Here is a 23,135-nt window from a genome sequence, read left to right on the forward strand (position 1 = left end):
GATTAATTAAATACATTTATTTCTCTGAAATAATGAAGGAAAACAGCATTAGTCTTTCTCATGATGGGCTCTGGAATTTGCCCCTCATGCAACCAGCACATGGCAGACACATAGATTCTGTGAATGGCAAAATTGAAAATTGAAATGGAATTTCAAAATGGAAAAATACAGCTGAACATCTGCAAAATAAGTGACCAGAACTATTAGCTACTGTTTTACTTTGCTGAACAATGGTTCTCTAATTATTGAGAGCAAGAAAAATAAGGGGAAATTTTTTTCCACGTGAGCCAGTTATCTCAGAGGAATAGGATTGCATTGACTTCTAGGAAGCTACAAGGGTAACCAGAAATGGTTTGCATTGATATGGAAAAAAATTGTTTGCCAACTTTGCTTCACTTTAGTTGCTGGGGAGACTGTTGTGACTTAGCCTTGTGAATTAGCAAACTGCCTAAAAATTATGGAAATGGTTTTTAAGCAATGTATTTGTGTCCTCCTAATTATGGTAACTTTCAACAGACTAAGTGGTTCTTGATCTTGGCTGTTAGACTCAATGGGAAGTTTTAAAAAATACTCAGCCTGGCTCCCACTTCATTCCAACTGATGAATCCCAGGTTGGCCCAGGCATCTGGGATTCACGTGATTGTAGTGTGCATTGGAGTCGGGGACAAGGGGACCAGACTCCTATGGCGTGGCCTCATGGATACAGTTATCAGATGCCTGCCTTTTCAGCCCAGGTCAGTCAGGGTTCAGCCCTGTCAACACTGAAGAGGGAGCCAGTTATGCAGTTAGGAGCTGAAGTGTTGCTAAAATTAGGCTGCGAGGATATCATACCCATGATGGCATAGTCCTGGCCCAGTTCCAGGCCCTGCCCTGAAATGGGGGGGCTTCCTAACTTTCCAGCCACCCTTTGCTGCAGCAGCAAAACAGATGAGGTCAGAGGGGGAAAGAGAAAAACAAACGAGACAAAAGGGGAAAATGTTATCCCCCAGACCAAAGAAACCTTAAATGAGAATTCTCAGTGATTGCCATCTGTGGGTCGCTGCTCTGTACTCTCAGACTTAAAAATTAACTTAATGTCCTCTTTGGTACATTAGATAGACATCCCTCACTCCCCACCTGACCCTGCTTTGTTCTGAACTGCCAGGGCAGGTCTCATCTTTGGGTGGATACGCTGTGAGGGGGTGTCCCCATTGGCAATGGTTCAGACTCATTTTCATCACTCATCGCATCACCCAGATTTGGAAGCATCCTCATTACGGGCCAAAAATGTAATTCTCATCCCCTGCCCTTCCGTTTCAGAAGATGTGTGCCTCTTTTGACATCTATTTATGTAAATCCCATAAATACTCTCCTCTTATCCCTTTCTCTTGAATTCCTGCTTTACAGGAACCTCCAAATTTTGAAAGTAATGCAGGATATAGCTTTCTTTTGGAATCAGACACTTGAATATGCAAATCATATGCCGGTATCAACCATGTTTAATACTCTCTCCTCTAACTGTAGGAACATTACACTTTTGCACTATCTCATCACTATTGTGGAAAATAAATACCCCAAGGTTCTCAATCTAAATGAGGAGCTGCGGGACATTCCTCAAGCAGCAAAAGTAAAGTAAGTACTAACAGTGAATCATTTCAGCTTTTCAAATCCCTTGCTTTAGCCATTGAGATAGTTAGTGTTACCTTAAGAGGGTCCTTCTGTCTTGTTTTCCCCTGAATAGTATACTTGAGCTTTCCCCTGACGTAGTTTGAATCATTTCCAAGTCACCCAGATGTATTACATAATTTTGAATATATGATTAACTCTTGCAGAAGGGAGTTAAGGGTGCCAACACACTCCCTAACTCCCACGCACAGTTTGAAAATCCAACATATAACTTTATAATTGACCCTTCCTATATGAGTTCCTCCATATCCATGGTTCCACATCTGAGGAATCAGTCAGCCACAAATCACTTAGTCCATAATTACTGGGAAAAAAATTTTGTATAAGTGACCCTCCCAGTTCACACCGGTGTTGTTCAAGGTATTGTTGAACATATACTGTGAGCTTATGTTGTGTATAGTTTTTCTAGCTGTTTTGGAATACTCCTGGATACAGTTTTTAACTTCTGCAAAACCTAATTTTCTGAGTTATGAAGATACAGGGAAGAAATGTGGTTTCACTAGTTGGAAGGGGTGGTTCTCTTAAAATACAGGTGGGAGCACCCTTAGTTAAATGAGAATATGATGATATGTCGTTAAGCAAATAGAAGTGCTGCAGGTCAGGGCGTTGCTAGTATCTAATTTTCCCAGGTGCATACACTCCCAGAAACCAAGCAGCCTTTTAATGAAAAGCAGCCTTTATGCAAATGAAGGAATACAAATAAAGTGGAAAGACGCCAGGTTTTCCCCATAAACTTAACACCACTTTTCAGAGACCTCTTGAGGGGCATGCAGTTTTCGTTGCTGCTCTTCCTATTGCACCCAGCTCCTCTCCCCTCTTAAAAAAAAAAATACTTTAAACTGCATCTTTTTGCAGTCATTTTGAAAAATCTGATGAGCAGCCTAATTTTTTTCCTCTGTAGAGTTTGGGAGAAATGTACCATGATGTAAGGCATGCAGTTAAAATGTGAAGGTAAATGAAGTATTGGCGAATTTGTTTACATGTGAATTCTCTGTGAGAATGGTTATAATCTCTAATGTTTAAAGCCATCAAATAAAAAGCGTTATGAGAAAAGTCTAGGAAACTTCGTTTTAAAAAACAACAACAAAAATGAAAACTAGTTAGTGAAACTTTAAGAAAAATCATTTTTGATTGAAATGTAGGCTATCACCTTGTAGTATTCATACTATCAGTGAAAGTGAAAGTCACTCAGTCACATCTGACTCTTTGCGACCCCAAGGACTATACAGTCCATGGAATTCTCCAGGCCAGAATACTAGAGTGGGTAGTCTTTCCCTTCCAGGGGATCTTCCCAACCCAGGGATCGAACCCAGGTCTCCCATATTGCAGGCAGATTCTTTACCAGCTGAGCCACATGGGAAGCCCTCATACTATCAGAGTTTTCTTGAAAAGCAATACAGTAATGATGAGCACAGCACACACATGCTTGTACCTCAGCTCTTTCTTTCCCTTGTCCAAAGGAAGTCACACATGGCAAGAAATTTATTTCTACATACCGTAATTTGCTTAAGTGAGATTTTTGTGGGATTAAAACATCATATTTCTATTCTGTTCTTTTTATCCAATATACATATATCTATCGCTCCCTCTCATACCTGCTGGCTATGGAAAACAAGAAACATAATCCCATATAAGTTTAAAATGTTGCTGTCTTTCTGTGAGATCTGAATGCCGAAGAGAATTTTAAGCATTTAAAATGAATTTTAATTTAAAAAGTTTTCAACACTTTAAATATTTCATTCTTGGTCATCCACACTATTTTAACTCATTGTACATTTAATTCACAAGTATAAGTCCCATGTTAGTTACTAAAATGCTGCCATTTACAACAGCATGACTGAGCTGGACAAAGAAATAAGCACGTTGAGAAGTGGCCTGAAAGCAGTAGAGATGGTGAGTATCTGTTTCTTGTTCTAATTCCCAGTCTTGTCATTACTGGTGTCCAGGGGAGGAGTTGCCAGTTTCCTTGGCATGCTGGTATGCTCGGGATAAACATTTACTATTAAAAATAAAATGCAAAAACAGAGAAGCAAAGGCAGACTGTGTTTAGCCTGGCAACACAGCAGCGGGCATCACGGGAGCTGGGACATCGGACCCAGAGTTCTACCACTTTCCTATCTGTGACGTAGGACTTGTGACAGTGGATTGGGCTAGAGACTCTTCAAGGTCTACTCAGTGCTCCTTTTCTCTTCATAAATGTTCACTCTCAGTAGAGCAATGGAACTTCTCTGTCATCTTTGCATTGACCCTTTGGGGAGAATGCATTGAGCACTTTGACGGTACAGTCCATTCTCAAGGCGAGGGGATCACGATGACTCAGAATGCTTGCCCTCCACATGTTACAGTGGCCAGGAGCAGTCAGTCCGGTTTACCTCCTGTAAAGTGATGACAAAGGTGCCTTTCAAAGGAAGGTGGTGATTTAGGTTAGCCTGGGCCTTAGGGAATAGCTGGCGTGTTTGAGAGGAAGTATCTCTTCTAGATGAGATGAACTTCGAGCTGCGGCTTAGAAGGAGGGAGAGTGAGCTTAGGTACAGAGGAGGGAGGCTGTCCCAAGTCTACAAGATGACCTAAGTCCGGGCTCCATGGAAGGAAAGCAGGTCAGAGTGCTGGAGGAAGAGGAGCCAGTGGCCTTAACCCTGATTTGAGGGCGCAGCGCCCCGTGGGTACCACACGGGGGCTGTCACCAAGATGGAGACAGATTAGGGTGGAAGCCTCGCTCCCAAGAGCAGACAGGGCTCTGGCCTGACCCTTGGTGCAGGAGGCTGGTTTACAGGCAGCTCGGGAAGGTGCCCCACAGATCAACTTACCGGTAACACCAACAGGACCCTCCTCCGGCTTGTAAAACTGCCATAGAAAGTAGTTGGCATCATTAAGAAGCTCTGATACAAATTAAAGTCACGATGCTAATCTTTTCTGTTTTTAATAAGTTAAGGAGCATGTGAGGTTTTCTTTTTTTCCCTTTTTTGGGGGGAGGGAGAAGAAAGACGTGGTGGGTAGGCCGCTGTTTACAAAGCGCAGGAGATGAACTGAGTGCACTGTTTTCCCAGCCCTGTGGCTGGGAGACTATGAAGGAGCATGGCACATGGTCCTCGGCTTTCACAGGTCAAACAGGGTAAGGGCGGTTTGGGACAGAGCTTGTTTATAGCCTTCATTCTGCTGTATTTCCTCCCAGTGGAAAGCTTTCTTGAGACTAGCATGGCAGCTATGACAGCCCTAAAGTCTGATAATGGATGCTCTGAGCCCTGCATCTGAGCTAGTTCAGAACAAGGCATAAGACAGGGGTCCCAAGGAAGTTGTGTGTTTGAGGGATTTATTAAAGGTCATTTTGCTGAAATCTCTCTAGCCCCTGGGTCATGTACACTGTAACACACTCTTCATAGGAAACGGCCTACAGCAGCTTCCCCCTACCCCCGGCAGCTTAAATGTTAAGAGGGAGGAAATATTGGGGGGCAGACTTTAACCTGTCCACATATTCATGTGTCCCAACTGTGCTTTGCACAAGTCAGTCGTACTGTTGGAAAGATACCAAAGGTGGAATTCTCATGAAATTATACATTCATGAAACACGTTAAAATTGCTTTCACATCTCTGCACCTCACACATATAACTCCCTTACCAACCCAAGGACTAGAATCGTGGCAATTTCTTTTAATCAGAGCAAGTTCCATAAAAGTTTCCACTTTTATTTCACGTGATTCCCCTGGTAATATGTATATTGCCCTCCTTTTATGAGTGAAGAAACTAAGGCCCAGGCTACTTGCCATGGATAAAAACCAAGTCAGTGGTTGAGCTGAATCAACCCCTAGCTTGTGACCTCTACTCTCCTGCTTGTTAGACTCTCTGCCATAGCAGGTATGGAAGAAAATAGAGATCCAGAGTAAGTCAATAGATACACAGAAAAGTTGTTACTGAGACCCTGGAGTTAGAGGTTGAGTTCAAATTTTGGCTGTATCACTTATCAGCTACTTGACTTTGAGCAAAGAATGCCTCTGAACCTCAATGTATGTGTCAATACAATTGGCATAATAATTGAACACTCATAGAGGTTTTGTGGAATGAAATAGGAGAATGCATCTGGCAATGGTTTAAGTTATTATTGAAATGAAATTTGAATAAGCTGTGTTCATCACCATGGTAATGGAGAGGATGGCTAATTAACACAACACTAATACCTCTACCTGACTGTTCACAAAACCTGAATGGTATGGATGAGAAGAAAAATGGCATTATGGTGCCAAACGCCATAGCTGAAATTCTACTGACCTAGATATCACAGCTTGGGAAATAAGTAGACTTGGCAGGTACAGAAAAAAGGGGGAAAACATCAAGACACCAGAGTTCTGAGCACAGAATATCTACAAATTCTCTTGCTTTCAGTCACAAACCCTTTTAATCCAACTTGCTCTCCATTATTTAACTTATATGAATTTTATCCAAATGTTAATCTGCTTACATTCTAAAGCCAGTATACAAAAACCACACCACTAAAGTACTCGGATGACCGGTTAAATTGCATTTTGCAAATGTGTTTGCACACATGGGCATGACTCTGGCAGGGTGGGCAGAAGCAGAGCAGGACATGAACTATCATTAAGATGTTTCTGCAGTAGTTTTGATGTGTTTGCCGTTCTGACTTTTATTAAATTTGAGGCATAAGGGAAATGAAACAAGGTGCGTCTGCATCTGAAGCCTGCGTTGACATTACCCATTCCCTGTGTTTAAGGAGCTGGAGTATCAGAAGTCTCAGCCCTCACAGCCCGGAGATAAGTTTGTGTCTGTCGTCAGTCAGTTCATCACTGTAGCCAGCTTCAGCTTCTCTGATGTTGAAGATCTTCTAGCAGAAGCCAAAGACTTGGTAAGTTTTCCCTTGCGCACTGAGTATTGCTTGACAGGGCTGGTAGTCTCAGGTATTACAATTACTCTTTGATTTCTAGGACGGTGATCAGTTGAAACACACACTTTCTAACTGGCCTGCGTCTCTTTAGGTTAGTCAGACCTTGGAGTATCTGAACGGTGTTAAACCAGTGAATACTGGGACAGCTTTTTCTTGGTTATTACTGGGCCGAGGCCTTGTGCTTCAGAAACGTGTAAGATGCTCTCCTTACACGAGCAGATAAGAGGCAGGAGAGCAGGGTGTTCCCTCTTTAAATCTCTAGAAGAGCTTACTAAATGATAGGCACTTTAATTCACAGCCTCGTCACAAAAGGTATAGTAGGACTTTTAAAATGAATTTTGCTATTACAAAATCTTGTTTTCCTGTAAAGGAAAAGTTTTCATTGACAAATACCCAACACCTTAAAATCCCACTACCCCATCTCACAGTCTCTCTCTAGTTATTTCCTTTTCCAGAATTCACACACATTCATATTCCCGTGCACATGCTCTCATCCTCTTCTTGTTAATAAATGACAGCAAGCAGCTGCCCACCCACCCTATTGAGCTCGTCCACAGTGCCCATTTTTCAGCTGTGACAACACTCTTTGCTTGAAACTTGAGTAATGAAGCTCATTTTTCAGTTGTAGATATGGATGATTTTGTATGGAAGTATGCACGCACACTGGTTGAAGTTCAGAAGCAGACTGTGTTAAGATACACTGGCTCATTTCAGCATGAAACCCCACCTCCAATGTTATTAAATAATAAACAGAAGACAAGATATATGTTTGAATGACTGCTGTTACCTGATACCCCCTGACGGAAACCAGTGAACTGGTGTTAGCAGCCTCCACTGTGATGGCCCCCACCCCAAAGCAGACAGTACAGTACCTATTTCAAGGGCTCAGACATTTTCCTAAGAATCCAGTGAATAGTTAATTTTTTATTTATACACACCCTACTTTTTTAAAAATTTTAGTGTGGGAACTTTAATCTGGGACGAGTTTTCTTCAGATTTCCAAGACCAAAATATACATGACTTCATCATCACTAGAATTCCTAGATAAAAAGATCATTCAGGATGGCTTGAAGTGCATGAACTTCAATGCTTTTGAAACACAGTTGTAGGCTATCTGTTGCTGTTTTGTTCATACCAGAACTTTTAGAAATTAGCTTGTAAAAATCATGAAGCAAGCTAAAGCACTGTGTGTGGTGTGTGAAGAATGTTGTATTTTTCCCTAAAGAGCTTAGTTTCTAATACAATAGCTCCAAATAAGTAAAAGATCGAGAATGCCTCAGTTAAAAGTGAATATTATCATAAATTTAAAGATATGAAATATATGTATAACTGAAAATTGTTTTACTTAAGAATAAATGTTGAAAATATTTCCTTTATGTAGGTAGTATTGCCAAAACATCAGAAAAACTTAATATATTAAAGGCAAGAAATGCAAGAAAGATAAAAGCAATTAGACCGTGAAGTATTTATGCAGTCCTCCCCAACCTAAGAGTTTCTAACTATGAAGAAAATGAAAGAGCTGGAAATTTTTTAGTAGTTGATAAGGCATAAGGAGTGAGAATTCATTTGACCTTGAAGCTAGAAACACCATCCTTTGCAGCTTAGGCTTAATAGCATGAGATCCTTACAGAAGGAGGTCTAGTTCTTAAAAACAACTTGACTGGCACCGAACAGTATTTGGATGGCCAAAATAACGCTAAGACACTTGAAAGCATACTATCTTGAATTATGAAGATAAGCACCAAAAGAGCTAAAAATGGTAATGTTAAAGACTGGCCGTGCTGTTTCATTACTTTATATATTTTTTAATTTAATTTTTTAAAATTATCCCTTAATATTTTGCATTTTAGCTGTTTCTAAAAGATGTGCCTTGAAGAGGGCACTAAAACAAAGGTTTTGGAATAAAATTGTATTCTCAGTCCTGAATTTTGGGTTGCCTCAATGATTCCGTAATCGGTGATTGTTTTCTAATTGAGGCCCAGGAAATAGAGTAATACCAGCATTATTTATGATTAGGAAAAGCAGCTGATTTTGATATTAACCATATGGCATCAATAAATATTAAACTACTTCAAAGAAAAGTTAAAGGGGTAAGTTTCCTTACCCCTGCTGAGTTTGCTATTAGTTTTATGTCCTGAGCACTCTGTCCTCTGGTATTCTGCTCTCTTGTTTTTTTACTACTGTTTAGTTAATAAGAAGTCATAGGATGTAATCATAGATGTTACGCTGAAATGAGGTGGACAAGAATAAATGGTTTCCCAAGATGCTGGAGTATTAAATTTTTTCCTTTAGAAATGATTAGATATGTTTAGCAGCCAAAGGTAAATCCAGTGAGTTATATTTGACTCAATTGGAGCTTCAGCCCCTTAAGAGAGATTGATATTTATGTGATCATGGCATTTTCTTGAAACACTGAACTTCTTAAAACCTTCTTTTTCCCAGTTTACTAAAGCAGTGAAACACTTTGGGGAAGAGGCTGGAAAAATACAACCGGATGAGTTCTTTGGCATTTTTGATCAGTTTCTTCAGGCTGTGTCAGAAGCCAAACAAGAGAATGAAAACATGAGAAAGAAGAAGGAGGAGGAGGAGCGCCGAGCTCGTATGGAGGCTCAGGTAAGAGGGCAGGTGATGGGCCAGCCCCACTTCCTGGAAGTTCTCCTGCTGCATCCGCTTGGTTTTTAGGAAGCACTCCGATGTGCTGGCAAGGAGGAGGGCATCAAAGCCCTCTCTAGAATGCTACTGGGAGTTTAGTCAGTAGAAAGTTTCTCTTCAGCAATGTGGCAGTCTATATGCAAAGCCTAAAAAAATATATTCACATCCTTTGATCTGGAGTTCCACCTCTTAGAAGTCTTTCTAAAGAAATAATTCTACATTTCCACAAAGAGAACAGCACTCTTTATAATAAAGCCCTAACCTGGGACAGCCTAAATGTTTACCAACTGGGCACTGGTTCTAAATCATGTTCCGTTCAGTATGGTTCAGTCACTCAGTCGTGTCTGACTCTTTGTGACCCCATGGACTGCAGCACACCAGGCCTCCCTGTCCATCACCAACTCCCAGAGTTTACTCAAACTCATGTCCATTGAGTCAGTGATGCCATCCAACCACCTCATCCTCTGTTGTCCCCTTCTCCTCCCACCTTCAATCTTTCCCAGCATCAAGGTCTTTTCAAATGAATCAGTTCTTCACATCAGGTGGCCAAATATTGGAGTTTCAGCATCGTTCCTTCCAGTGAATATTCAGGACTGATTTCCTTTAAGATGGACTGGTTGGATCTCCTTACAGTCCAGTCTCCTTACCGTCAAGAGTCTGATCCAACACCACAGTTCAAAAGCATCAATTCTTCAGCACTCAGCTTTCTTTATAGTCCAACTCTCACATCCATACATGACTACTAGAAAATCCAAAGCTTTGACTAAACAGACCTTTGTTGGCAAAGTAATCTAAATGATGTAATAGCTACATAATGGACTATTTATGCAGTCCTCAAAAGTCATGTCTTTCTCATGTGAGAAAGCTTACAGAATGGTTTCCACATGAAATATTTTTGTGTAAAGTAAGTGTTGATAGTGGTGAGATATACCCCCAGAAGGTTCATAATGGTTATTTCTTGGTAGAATTAAGGATTATTTTTCCCTTTTTATCTGAATATATACATTTTATATAAGGTATGCATATTATTTGGATCTTAGTAATTGTAACTCTTGCATAGTGGGTTCTAGGCATCCATGGTAGAGAGAGGCTAATAAGCCTTTGATGTCAGGAATGTGGCCTGATGAGCATTTGCTTTCATCTGTCTATACCATCAAAGAAACCAGTATTTTTAATTAGAATATCATGAGGTTTACCCAGATTCTAGACAGTGAGAGTCTAATTACAAAGTGGTGGTCATTTTCTTCATTGCTCCTTGTTTCTACGAGCCCCTCACATCCCAGTCACCCGCTCGTGACCGCCAAGGGATCGGCAGCTGCTGACAGACATGGCGTCACTGCAGCACTGCCATCCACAGTGTCGTCTCCACTGGATCCAAAATGCAGTACTGTCTTCTCTAAGCGGTTGCTTTCCATGTTGCAGCTCAAAGAACAACGTGAAAGGGAACGGAAAATGAGGAAAGCAAAAGAGAACAGTGAAGAAGGCGGAGAGTTTGATGACCTGGTTTCCGCTTTACGCTCAGGAGAAGTGTTTGACAAAGACCTTTCCAAACTGAAACGGAATCGCAAGCGCATCACCAACCAGATGACGGACAGCAGCCGGGAGAGACCGGTCACAAAACTTAACTTCTAATTTCCCTTGAATACTTTTTTAGAAAGCTCATTAGCAGCCCTTTGAAGTGACTAGAACTTTTCATTACACTGCCTTGCAATCCAAACAGTGGCAATTTCTCCTTTCATCTGTGAGTGAATGTGTGAACGTGTGTGTATGTATGTGTGTGTATATATTAAGAAATGTATATAGAAGTCTGAGTGTTGTCTGGAGACCTATGTTTGGTTAAAAAAGAAAAAACAATCTATGTCTATGTATGTGCTCAGAACCCTTTGTGTATGCATTCATATTGAGTGTGGTTCATCTTCTTTCCCCGAACACCATGACTGTTCAGAAGCACAATACTGTCTCCTGAAAGAGATATGGAGACATTCCCTAGAGTAAAAAGAAAAACAAAAAATAAATAAATATAGCTTGAGAAATATTTTATGGTTTCCAAGCTTGATATACTTTGAAATTATTTTCATTGGTGAAACTGGTGTTGGAAAAATATAGATTTCAAATGGTTTTTGATAGTTGACAAGTACCATGCTGGTGCGTTGCATCAGTAATTGACAGGACCAGCTTAGCGTTTCTGACGTTGGTGTGGGGATGCAGTCTGTAAATGTTTATGGAGAACATCTTGCACACAATCTGAATTTTGTAGAATGTCAATCCGAGTTCTTTTATATGTTTAAAACCTGGACATCAGTTTCCCTCCCTAATTTCATCGAGTTACCTGCCAAGCACTCATGATGATTTCTTTACATTGCTTTTGGAAAGAACACTATTTATCTAAATGCAATCCATGCTCTTGTTAAAGAACAAAATTACCATAATGTGCTTGTTTTCCTAACAGTATAGAACTATAAACTTTCAAATTTCCCACCCAAGACCTAAAAGAAAGAATTCTTTGAAAGGATAAAAACAATTTTTTAAAAAATTTATGGGGTGCCTTTTTTTTTTTTTTTTTGGTATTTTCTGTTCTGTAGGACAAGCTGCATCTTCTGTAAATATGTTTCTGAACTAAAGAACACTTAGTGAATGCACAAAATGTCACCACCACCACCAGAGATGCCAAGATCTATTTATCTCTAAGTATGTTTGAAGTGGTTTGCTGTTTATATGTTGTCATTTTAAATTGTGTGTCAGTAACACTACCTGTAAAATTTCAGTCCAAAAGATAAAGCTCTCAGGGAGAAATGAATAAAAACAATGAACATTAGAAAATAAAATATAGATGCTTACCATTAACCTACCAACTCTTAATATCCTTAAATTATATGATATATACAGAGGACTGTTACTTTTTTTTTTTTTTTGCTTTGCTTTATTTATTTGTAGTAGGGGAGGGGAGCTAAAGTTCTCTATTTTCTTTCCATCAATCCTGTTGTGGTTGGGTTTCCTGTGGAGAGTAGTTTGTCCTATTGCACTAGAACATTATTTACGCACTAAATTGAGTTTCAGTCAATTAACGAATATTTATTGAAACACCTACTATGTGCCAGGCATTGTAGGGCTACAGTGGTAAGCAAGACAGAGCCCCTGCCCCCAGGGAGCTTAAGCTGTAACGGGGACAGTTAAGGGGCAAACAGAATACCAGTGTGTGTGCTGTATAGGAATCGTGCTATTTAAAAATAATTTGTATAAACTATAATGCTTAGTGCAGAGGGCAAGGTCTCTGCACTTCATCAAAGCTGTGAAATCGTGCTCTAAGAGTTGGCAAGAGCCGTGGTTTTACGTTCTTCCCCCTCATTGCAAACTTAGCGACTTTCTACATATTACACAGAAGTAAATGACTAGCAAATAAAACAGTCACAAGTATATAGTAGACGTCGCGCTCCCCGGCTCCTAGGTATCAAAGTCTGCTCGTATACTGTGTCGAAGATGCAGACTGAGACTTCGCTCAAAAAAGCTTGGCGGTGAGGAGAAGTGGGGTACGCTAGTGGGGTTTGTCTATTCCTTAACTAAAGTGCCTCTATATATATTCTTTTCTATTTAGAGCAGGAGAAATTTGATCTGGCTTGAGTTTGGGACTGCCTTTTGAAAATGGCTTTGTTTTACAGTTTAAGGAATGGGCAAGTGGAGAGAGTCACATAAAGGAGCAAGTTTGTGCAGCATGTTCCTCTCGCCCTTTGTAATCATCCTCGTTTTGATACGGCCATCCTGGTCGGCCTCCTTTGCCATTTCCGTTTTTCCTTTCTTTCCCCGAAAGCTGTGTGCAGGTCATTCCATGTGCCATTGTTGGAAAAAAAGAAAAAAAAACTCCTACTTTTTAGATTGGTGCTGGTGTAAGTAGCCCCTTTTTCTCTCTTGGGTGTGTATTTCAAAAGTTTTTGTTTTTTTAAATTAATGCCAAAAAGACAAAGCATTATAATTTGTAAACTTAATTATATGTCTTGTATCTTACAAGTTTAGTAGTTGGAACCACTTAGTCTTTAGGTGCAAGACTGTTATAGTACCAAGAAAAAAATGTTGTATGTGTTATGAGACTGTACATTTTTTTAAATAGCAATATGCAATAAAGAAATGAATTCATTACGTGTATGTATATGCTTTGAGTTACTAAAACAAACTTCTTTGCAATTTGCACCATTAAATTTAAATATTGCAAGTTGTTGGTTAATTAGGAATAATACAAACTTGTTCATACTGGACCTTGAAAAGTATAGTTTTCTGCTGGGGCAGCATTCAACACATCCACAGACCACCAGATACAACCTCTTTCTGAAATTAACCTTTTTGTGTAACTCTGTATGAGTTAAACAGTTTCATAGTGAAAGTGAAGTCGCTCAGTCGTGTCCGACTCTGCAACCCCATGGACTGTGGCTCACCATGCTCCTCTGTCTGTGGGATTTTCCAGGCAAGAGTACTGGAGTGGGTTGCCATTTCCTTCTCCAGAGAATCTTCCCCTCCCAGGGATCAAACCCGGGTCTCCTGCATTGCAGGCAGACGCTTTACCGTCTGAACTACTGGTAAAATTATTCAACTGGAGGTATACAAAAGAATCTCTAATCTCTGGAATCAGTCTTTTTCATTTTGAAGCATTTCCTTTAAAAAAATTAATTTATCATATTGGTCAATATGGGAAGAGTCACCTGTACAGAAGAAGGAATGTGCATTATATCCTCTGAAAACTGGGACTCTCTCTTGGTCCCATGTCACTTTGGCTTCCTGGCTATCCTCTACCCAATGTAAAATCAAGCTGAAAACAAATTATCCTAGTAGTGGTTGCTTGAGAATCCAAGCACTTCTGATCTTGGGAATGGACTCATGATAGTCTTATAATTACTATCTTTTTATTTAGCTCCTGGATACTGCATAATATTCAAACGTTTTTTGTTCTTTTGCACTGGTATTCAGATGGGAGAGATCCTTCTCCATGGTAGGGAAATTTTATATTCCTCCCTACAAATGGAATATACCATTTCCTCTTTACACATTTGAGTGTGGAGCTACATACAGAACCACCTAGACCCTCAGCTGCCCTGGGCTATTGATAGAAACAGGGGAAAGCCTGAAACTTTGAGATCATTATGCCTACTTGTATGTCTTCAGTTTTCCCCAGAAAATCATCCCGAGGGAAAATGTGCTTCTGTCAGGGGATGAAGCTATTCAAACCCTCCAGGATTCTGCCCTTTTTCTATAACTTAATGTGGATAATCTTTAATAAACTAGTTTGAAAGTGAAGTCGCTCAGTCATATCCAACTCTTTGTGACCCCATGGACTGTAGCCTACCAAGCTCCTCCATCTGTGGGATTCTCCAGGCAAGAGTACTGGAGTGGGTTGCCATTTCCTTCTCCAGGAGATCTTCCCAACCCAAGGATCGAACCCAGGTCTCCCGCATTGCAGGCAGACGCTTTACCATCTGAGCCACCAGGGAAGACTAGTTTGGACACAATTATTTAATAGATTAAGTTCTGAAAGGGAATTTTCTGTGACTTTTTAAAAAAAATAACAAACACCACCTGTTTCCTATCATATGGAAAACCTAAGTTAAGTCCTCCCAAGGTTTAACAGCTACTTGATACCATTTGGTTCCATAAGCACTAACTTCAGGAACCATGGGACTATGTATGGAGAGACTGAAAGGGTTCTTGCATCAGGGTCATTCATGAACCATTATACTGAGTTCAGTGCTCATTTTCTCCATTAGGTCTATATATTTAGGTTTATGTCTCTATATCCCTGTGCCCTCAGTTACTGGGAACTCTACTGAAGTCTAAAGCCTTTTGAGTTCATAATAAAGAAATGGCTTAACATCTATAAATTCTTTATCTTGGAGAAAGCTTGGAATCCCGGAAGGAAGGAAATGTAAAAGGAGTTTCATGTTTTCCATCAGTTCAGTTCAGTTCAGTTGCTCAGTCGTGTCCAACTCTTTGCCACCCCATGAATTGCAGCACGCCAGGCCTCCCTGTCCATCACCAACTCCCGGAGTTCACTCAAACTCATGTCCATCGAGTCAGTGATGCCATCCAGCCATCTCATCCTCTGTCGTCCCCTTCTCCTCCTGCCCCCAGTCCCTCCCAGCATCAGGGTCTTTTCCAATGAGTAAACTCTTCGCATGAGGTGGCCAAGGTATTGGAGTTTCAGCTTTAGCACCAGTCCTTCCAGTGAACACCCAGGACTGATTTCCTTTAGAATTGACTGGTTGGATCTCCTTCAGTCCAAGGGACTCTCAAGAGTCTTCTCCAACACCACAGTTCAAAAGCATCAGTTCTTTGGCGCTCAGCTTTCTTCACAGTCCAACTCTCACATCCATACATGACCACTGGAAACACCATAGCCTTGACTAGACAGACCTTTGTTGGCAAAGTATGTCTCTGCTTTTGAATATGCTATCTAGGTTGGTCATAATTTTCCTTCCAAGGAGTAAGCATCTTTTAATTTCATGGCTGCAGTCACCATCTGCAGTGATTGTGGAGCCCAAAAAAATAGAGTCTGCCACTGTTTCCACTGTTTACCCATCTATTTCCCATGAAGTGATGGGACCAGATGCCATGATCTTAGTTTTCTGAATGTTGAGCTTTAAGCCAACTTTTCCACTCTCCTCTTTCACCTTCATCAAGAGGCTTTTTAGTTCCTCTTCACTTTCTGCCATAAGGGTGGTGTCATCTGCATATCTGAGGTTATTGATATTTCTCCTGGCAATCTTGATGCCAGCTTGTGCTTCTTCCAACCCAGCGTTTCTCATGATGTATTCTGCATATAAGTTAAATAAGCACGGTGACAATATACAGCCTTGACGTACTCCTTTTCCTATTTGGAACCAGTCTGTTGTTCCATGTCCAGTTCTAACTGTTGCTTCCTGACCTGCATATAGGTTTCTCAAGAGGCCAGTCAGATGGTCTGATATTCCCATCTCTTTCAGAATTTTCCAGTTTATTGTGATCCACACAAAGGCTTTGACATAGTCAATAAAGCAGAAGTAGATGTTTTTCTGGAACTCTTTTGCTTTTTCAATGATCCAAAAAATGTTGGCAATTTGATATCTGGTACCTCTGCCATTTCTAAAACCAGCTTGAACATCTGGAAGTTCACGGTTCACATATTGCTGTAGCCTGTCTTGGAGAATTTTGAGCATTACTTTACTAGAGTGTGAGATGAGTGCAATTGTGTGGTAGTTTGAGCATTATTTGGCATTGCCTTTCTTTGGCATTGGAATGAAAACTGACCTTTTCCAGTCCTGGGCCACTGCTGAGTTTTCCAAATTTACTGGCATATTGAGTGTGGCACTTTCACAGCATCATCTTTTAGGATTTGAAATAGTTCAACTGGAATTCCATCACCTCCACTAGCTTTGTTCATAGTGATGCTTCCTAAGGCCCACTTGACTTCACATTCCAGGATGTCTGGCTCTAGGTGAGTGACCACACCATCGTGATTATCTTGGTTGTGAAGATCTTTTTTGTACAGTTCTGTGTATTCTTGCCACCTCCTCTTAATATCTTCTGCTTCTGTTAGGTCCATACCATTTCTGTCCTTTATTGAGCCCATCTTGGCATGAAATGTTCCCTTGGTATCTCTAATTATCACCTCCGAGGTCAGGGGTGGCGGCCAAGAGGAGCTACCCCACGCCCAAGGTCAGGGGTGGTGGCCGAGAGGAGCTACCCCACGCCCAAGGTCAGGGGTGGAGGCCGAGAGGAGCAACCCCACGTCCAAGGAGCAGCGGCTGCGTGGGCCTAGGAGGGCCGAGAGGAGCTACTCCACGTTCAAGGTCAGGAGGGGCAGCCGTGAGGAGATACCCCTCGTCCAAGGTAAGAAGCAGTGGCTGCACTTTGATGGAGCAGCCGTGAAGAGATACCCCATGTTCAAAGTAAGAGAAACCCAAGTAAGATGGTAGGTGTTGCAAGAGGGCATCAGAGGGCAGACACAATGAAACCATAATCACAGAAAATAGTCAATCTGATCACACAGACCACAGCCTTGTCTAACTTAATGAAACCAAGCCATTCCGTGTGGGGCCACTGAAGACAGGCGGGTCGTGGTGGAGAGGTCTGACAGAATGTGGTCCACTGGAGAAGGGAATAGCAAACCACTTCAGTATTCTTGCCTTGAGAACCCCATGAACAGTATGAAAAGGCAAAATGATAGGATACTGAAAGAGGAACTCCCCAGGTCAGTAGGTGCCCAATATGCTACTGGAGATCAGTGGAGAAATAACTCCAGAAAGAATGAACGGATGGAGCCAAAGCAAAAAGAATACCCAGCTGTGGATGTGACTGGTGATAGAAGCAAGGTCCGATGCTGTAAAGAGGAATATTGCATAGGAACCTGGAATGTCAGGTCCATGAATCAAGGCAAATTGGAAGTGGTCAAACAGGAGATGGCAAGAGTGAACGTTAACATTCTAGGAATCAGCGAACTAAAATGGACTGGAATGGGTGAATTTAACTCAGATGACCATTATATCTACTACTGTGGGCAGGAATCCCTTAGAAGAAATGGAGTAGCCATCATGGTCAACAAGAGAGTCCAAAATGCAGTACTTGGATGCAGTCTCAAAAACGACAGAATGATCTCTGTTCGTTTCCAAGGCAAACCATTCAATAGCACAGTAATCCAAGTCTGTGCCCCAACCAGTAACACTGAAGAAGCTGAAGTTGAATGGTTCTATGAAGACCTACAAGACCTTTTAGAACTAACACCCAAAAAAGATGTCCTTTTCATTATAGGGGACTGGAATGCAAAAGTAGGAAGTCAAGAAATACCTGGGGTAACAGTCAAATTTGACCTTGGAGTACAGAATGAAGCAGGGCAAAGTCTAATAGAGTTTTGCCAAGAGAACGCACTGGTCATAGCAAACACCCTCTTCCAACAACACAAGAGAAGACTCTACACATGGACATCACCAGATGGTCAACACCGAAATCAGACTGATTATATTCTTTGCAGCCAAAGATGGAGAAGCTCTATACAGTCAGCAAAAACAAGACCAGGAGCTGACTATGGCTCAGATCATGAACTCCTTATTGCCAAATTCAGACTTAAATTGAAGAAAGTAGGGAAAACCACTAGACCATTCAGGTATGACCTAAATCAAATCCCTTATGATTATACAGTGGAAGTGATTTAAGGGACTAGATCTGATAGATAGAGTGCCTGATGAACTATGGAATGAGGTTCGTGACATTGTACAGGAGACAGGGATCAAGACCATCCCCATGGAAAAGAAATGCAAAAAAGCAAAATGGCTGTCTGGGGAGGCCTTCCAAATAGCTGTGAAAAGAAGAGAAGCAAAAAGCAAAGGAGAAAAGGAAAGATATAAGCATCTGAATGCAGAGTTCCAAAGAATAGCAAGGAGAGATAAGAAAGCTTTCCTCAGTGATCAATGCAAAGAAATAGAGGAAAACAACAGAATGGGAAAGACTAGAGATCTCTTCAAGAAAATTAGAGATACCAAGGGAACATTTCATGCAAAGATGAGCACAATAAAGGACAGAAATGGTATGTTTTACATAGCAAAGAGCAATTACTTTTTATTTGTCTTGTAGGGAAAACATCAGATCTAACCTTTGGCCTCTTCCCTGACATGCTTTTGTCTACTGCAATCAGCTGTGTGTTTCCATGGTATCAAACAAACAGCATGAACACGAGATTGTACACTAAGGGGTTCTGACAATGGAGATCGTTATTTTAATCAAACCTGGGTATGTTTGTGTTTTTTATGGGAAAAAAAAAAATTTCCCATGCCATTTAAATAAAGCATGTGTTCTCTCTGCTTCTCTGCCTGTGGTTTCTTTCATTGGGAGGAAGAAGAAAGGCAATAGTTCCATATTGATCTTACCATCTCCCACTTAATTTACACCCTTTATGGTCATGTGTGGACATTCCTGTGGCAAAGGAAGCTGCAATCCCCCCATCAATGGTGAGCATCTCTTAGCGTCCTTACCCCCATCCTCCCATCTCACTTCCAATGTAAAAATACTTTCCTAAGTCAAGTGAGATTGAGGGGCCACCCTGACGCAGGGATAGGACGAGTGCCAAGAGAGGAGGTGATTGTGGTGCCGGCAATGACTCAGGAGACAGGGCAGCAGGGAGGAGGAGGTGTCTACCAGATGCCTCAAGGCAGAAAAGTCCTGCCCCTTCAGCAGTGCATATACTAAAATAGGAATGATAAAGAGAAGATTATCATGGACCTGGGAAAGGATGATAACAGAAATTCATGAAGCGGTTCATATTTTTGGAATCTAATAAAATGGTATAGATGATCTTATTTGCAAAGCAGAAATACAGACACAGATGTAGAGAACAAACATGGACACCAAGAGGGAAAAGGGGAGGGTGGTGGGATGAGCTGAGAGATTTGAGACTGATACATATACATCACTATGTATAAAAGAGGTAATTAACGAGAACCTGCTGTATAGCACAAGGAACGCTACTCAGTGCTCTGTGGTGACCGGAATAGGAAAGAAGTCCAAAAGGGAGGGGATTTATGGATATGTATGGCTGACGCATTTTGCTGCAGAGCAGAAACTAACAATATTGTAAAGCAGCTATACTCCAATAAAAATTAACTTAAAAGAGAAAAGCTCGTGTACGTTCTGGCCAGACACTTCCCTACCAAGCCCGCTGAGGCTGCCCTCCTTTCTCGCACACACCCACTTGACTAAAACTCTGTTAACTAAGGATGCTCTTTGACTTCCCAGTTTATTCACATCTGGGCGTATTAAAAAAAAAAAAAAAAAATACAAAAAAACCCTTTGAGACTTCAGCCCAGCCTCTAAAAACTCAGGATTAACTCTTAGACCAATAGGACCTTGCTGTCCTTGTCTCAGCTCTTTGCTTTATCTGGGGGGCGGCACTGGAGGAGAGGAGGCAGAGACAAAGGCAGGGTTGGTCACTAGTGAGCTAGTCACCCTTGGGCAGTTCAGATGATAAACTTTTAGGATTTCCAGACTGAGAGTTTCTGCAGGTTGACTGTCATTGGAAGGCACACAGGAAGGGCCTGCCTTTCCCCCTCGCTCCCTCCCTCCCTCTCTCTTCCTTCCCTCATTAGTTACTCCACCATCACAAAGACCTCATTATTTGGAATTGTCTTAAAAGCCTTTTGCAGAAAAACAGTCCTCTCCTATCGCCTTGAATGTGAGATATTTGACCCTGAAATGCACCAGCTGTTTAGTGACCTGACATTTTTATGGCTGGTGAGTTCACACCAAGAGCTTGGACTTCCGAGTTGGCTAGGGGCACTGCTAGGAGAGGTCAGGCCGGCCCTGTTTCACTGGGGTGCTGCTGAAGGATTAACGCAAAGGGGAAGGAGTCTCCACTACGCAATCTGGAGAAATGATGCTTCCAGGGCAACTGGCATAGACTTGCCCTCACGAGCATGCGGTGCAGATGACCCTGACCACTCCTGGGAATATCCCCATGAAAATCAGAGCATTAAAATCCTCCCCACAGATGACTGTTCCCCAGCTTCCTTGTCCTGATTTCTATGCGGCACACTGGAACCTGCTCACTCTTGAGTTGTCTGTTTCTGGCGTACATGAACTGGGACCCTCGCAGACTTCCATAGTACCTTCACTTCCCTTTTTGGGAGCTGGGCAGAGCAGTTCTACAGCTTTCCATCAAAGGGTGCCATGGTTCTGCCTCAGAGGTCTCTGGGTGCCAGGGCATCACTGCAGCCCACTGACTAGCACTAAACACACTGTCCCGATGGCATATCCAACAGTCACACAGTTGCTTAGAGCAGATTACGTTTCAGGAGCAGAGCGGCTCATTCCTGGGTTTCCTTTTGTTTTCCAGGCAACCGTGGTAACGCGGATCCTCAGAGCTCCATGGGAGCTGCATGAAACTGCATGCATTGATTTAGTCATAAAATCAATGCATGCCCCTGGCACGGCTTTTCCCTGTACAGATTTCAGTGACCTGGACAGAGTGAAGTTGGAAGAGGAGGAGGGAACAAATCTAACTCACTGGATGGGCCTCCTGCTCTCGTCACGGGGTGGCCACAGCTGGATGGCGCTGTTTGAGCGGACGCTGCATTTTAGAGGCAATCAAAACGCTTCCCAGTGAGGAGGCTTCAAAACTCTCAGAGGCATCCACTGACAAGAACCTTTTAGCTCACAAATTATGGAGACACGGCAGTGGGCCTCACACACTTGAGGAGAGAGATTTATTCTCTATTTCCTTAGAAGGCAGGGCTGCAACCGTGGGTGAAAATCACCTGCACACTGATTTCACTTCTCCTAACCTGACTAAGTCGCTCAGTCATGTACAACTTTGTGACCCCATGGACTGTAGACCAGGCTCCTCTGTCCATAGGATTCTCCAGACAAGAATACATGAGTGGGTTGACATGTCCTCCTTCAGGGGATCTTCTGGACCCAGAGATTGAACCAGCGTCTCCTGAGGCTCTTGAGTTGGCAGGCGGGTTCTTTACCACTGAGCCACCCTAACCTGTAGAGACGCTCCCAACTCCTTAAACGAACAGCAACTGGACAAGCTGCCTCATAAGACACTGAGTCCACCCATCCTTAGAGGCATTCAAATCTCTAGAAAATGGCCATCCATCCCATTAGGGATGGAGCCAGCAGTTTAGGACTAAGTGGCAGGTTGGATAAATGATTTTTTTTTAACTTTATTTTGGAAATAATTTCAAACTTAAAAAAAAACTGCAAAAATTAAAATATCATGAACATCCTATCCCCTTTTCCCAGATTCACTTACTATTAACATCTCACCCCATTTGCTTCATTTGTTCTCTTGTTCTTGTATGTATGTGTGCACATGTATTTTTTTTTTCCCTGAATGATTTGAGGGTAAATTGCATGTATGTGTGCTATGCTTAGACTCTTTGCAACCCCATGGACTGTAGCCTGCCAGGCTCCTCTGTCCACGGGGATTCTCCAGGCAAGAATACTAGAGTGGGTTGCCATGCCCTCCTCCAGGGGATCTTCCCAACCCAGGGATCGAACCCAGCTCTCCTGCATTACAAACAGATTCTTTACAGTCTGAGTCACCAAGGAAATCCCAATTGCATGTATCATGGCCCTTAATTCCTGAACACTGCAGTATGCATTTCCTAAGAACAGGGCTACATTCATAAATTACTTCACATTTATCAGCTTTATAAATTTATACTGATATGTGTGTCTGATCAACCATCCATGTTCCAATTTTGTCAGCTGACATAAGAATGAATGCCCTTTACATCATGTCACCCCTCCAGAAAAGGATCTAGTCCAAGATTCAGATATTGCATTTAGTTGTCATATCTCTTTAGCCTCTTATCAGCCTTTGTCTTTCATGACATTGACATTTTTTAACACTAGTCCTGTGGATGGAGAATGGCCACCACAAAGATGACCCTGTTTAGTCCCCAGAAACTGTGAATATGTAATATGTTACCTTACATGGCAAATAGGGCTGTGGCGATGTGATTACGGATCCTGAGATAGGAAGTCTGTCCTGCATCATCTAGGTGGGCCCAGTGTAATCTTATAAGGGTCCTTATAAGAAAGATGCAGGAGGATCAGAGAAGGTGTGAGAACAGGAGTAGAGGTAGTGTGACTTTTGCCTTTGAAGATGGAAGGGGGCCATAAGCCAAGGAAAACAAGTACCACCACCCCCCCCCACAACCTACTTCTTTCATGGTTTTCACTTTTTTTGAGAATTAGGTCATATATTCTCAGCTGGAAGACACCACACATGGTATCAAGAAATCACATCTCAAAACACTTTTGTCCGTCCCTCATAGGTGACATAAGTTCTGATCACCCAGTCAAGGTGTCACCCAATTTCTTCTCTGTGTAATTAATTACAGGGTTTTGTTCTTTTTCGAAATTAATAAGCAGTCTGCTGCTGCTGCTGCTAAGTCGCTTCAGTCGT

General features: G+C 41.8%; 2 protein-coding genes and 1 non-coding gene across 15 annotated transcripts in view; 2 read left to right on the forward strand and 1 right to left on the reverse strand.

Moving 5' to 3' along the window:
- Nucleotides 1–13,342, forward strand: part of DAAM1 (dishevelled associated activator of morphogenesis 1) — a 182,840-nt gene extending 169,498 nt beyond the window's left edge. For all 3 annotated transcript variants that reach the window (XM_055538224.1, XM_055538225.1, XM_055538226.1), the window contains exons 21-25: nt 1,504–1,611; nt 3,498–3,558; nt 6,389–6,520; nt 9,002–9,172; nt 10,634–13,342. In XM_055538224.1, coding sequence (XP_055394199.1) covers nt 1,504–1,611; nt 3,498–3,558; nt 6,389–6,520; nt 9,002–9,172; nt 10,634–10,843 — 682 coding nt within the window. In that variant the 3' untranslated portion in view covers nt 10,844–13,342. The remainder of the gene's footprint in view (nt 1–1,503; nt 1,612–3,497; nt 3,559–6,388; nt 6,521–9,001; nt 9,173–10,633) is intronic.
- L3HYPDH (trans-L-3-hydroxyproline dehydratase) overlaps nt 1–23,135 on the reverse strand; it is a 103,410-nt gene that overhangs the window by 1,681 nt on the left and 78,594 nt on the right. For 3 of the 11 annotated variants that reach the window (XR_008699546.1, XR_008699553.1, XR_008699548.1), the window contains one exon: nt 11,008–11,197. The exons of 2 other annotated variants lie outside the window; for them this stretch is intronic. The gene's annotated coding sequence lies outside the window, so the exon portion shown is untranslated. 6 more of the 11 variants (XR_008699545.1, XR_008699550.1, XR_008699558.1 and 3 more) reach the window with 5 other exon arrangements.
- LOC129622154 (U6 spliceosomal RNA) lies at nt 19,384–19,487 on the forward strand. The gene has a single exon (XR_008699831.1). It is a non-coding gene; the product is annotated as a U6 spliceosomal RNA (small nuclear RNA).

This window comes from Bubalus kerabau, chromosome 10, assembly GCF_029407905.1.
Source record: "Bubalus kerabau isolate K-KA32 ecotype Philippines breed swamp buffalo chromosome 10, PCC_UOA_SB_1v2, whole genome shotgun sequence".
NCBI lineage: Eukaryota > Metazoa > Chordata > Mammalia > Artiodactyla > Bovidae > Bubalus > Bubalus kerabau.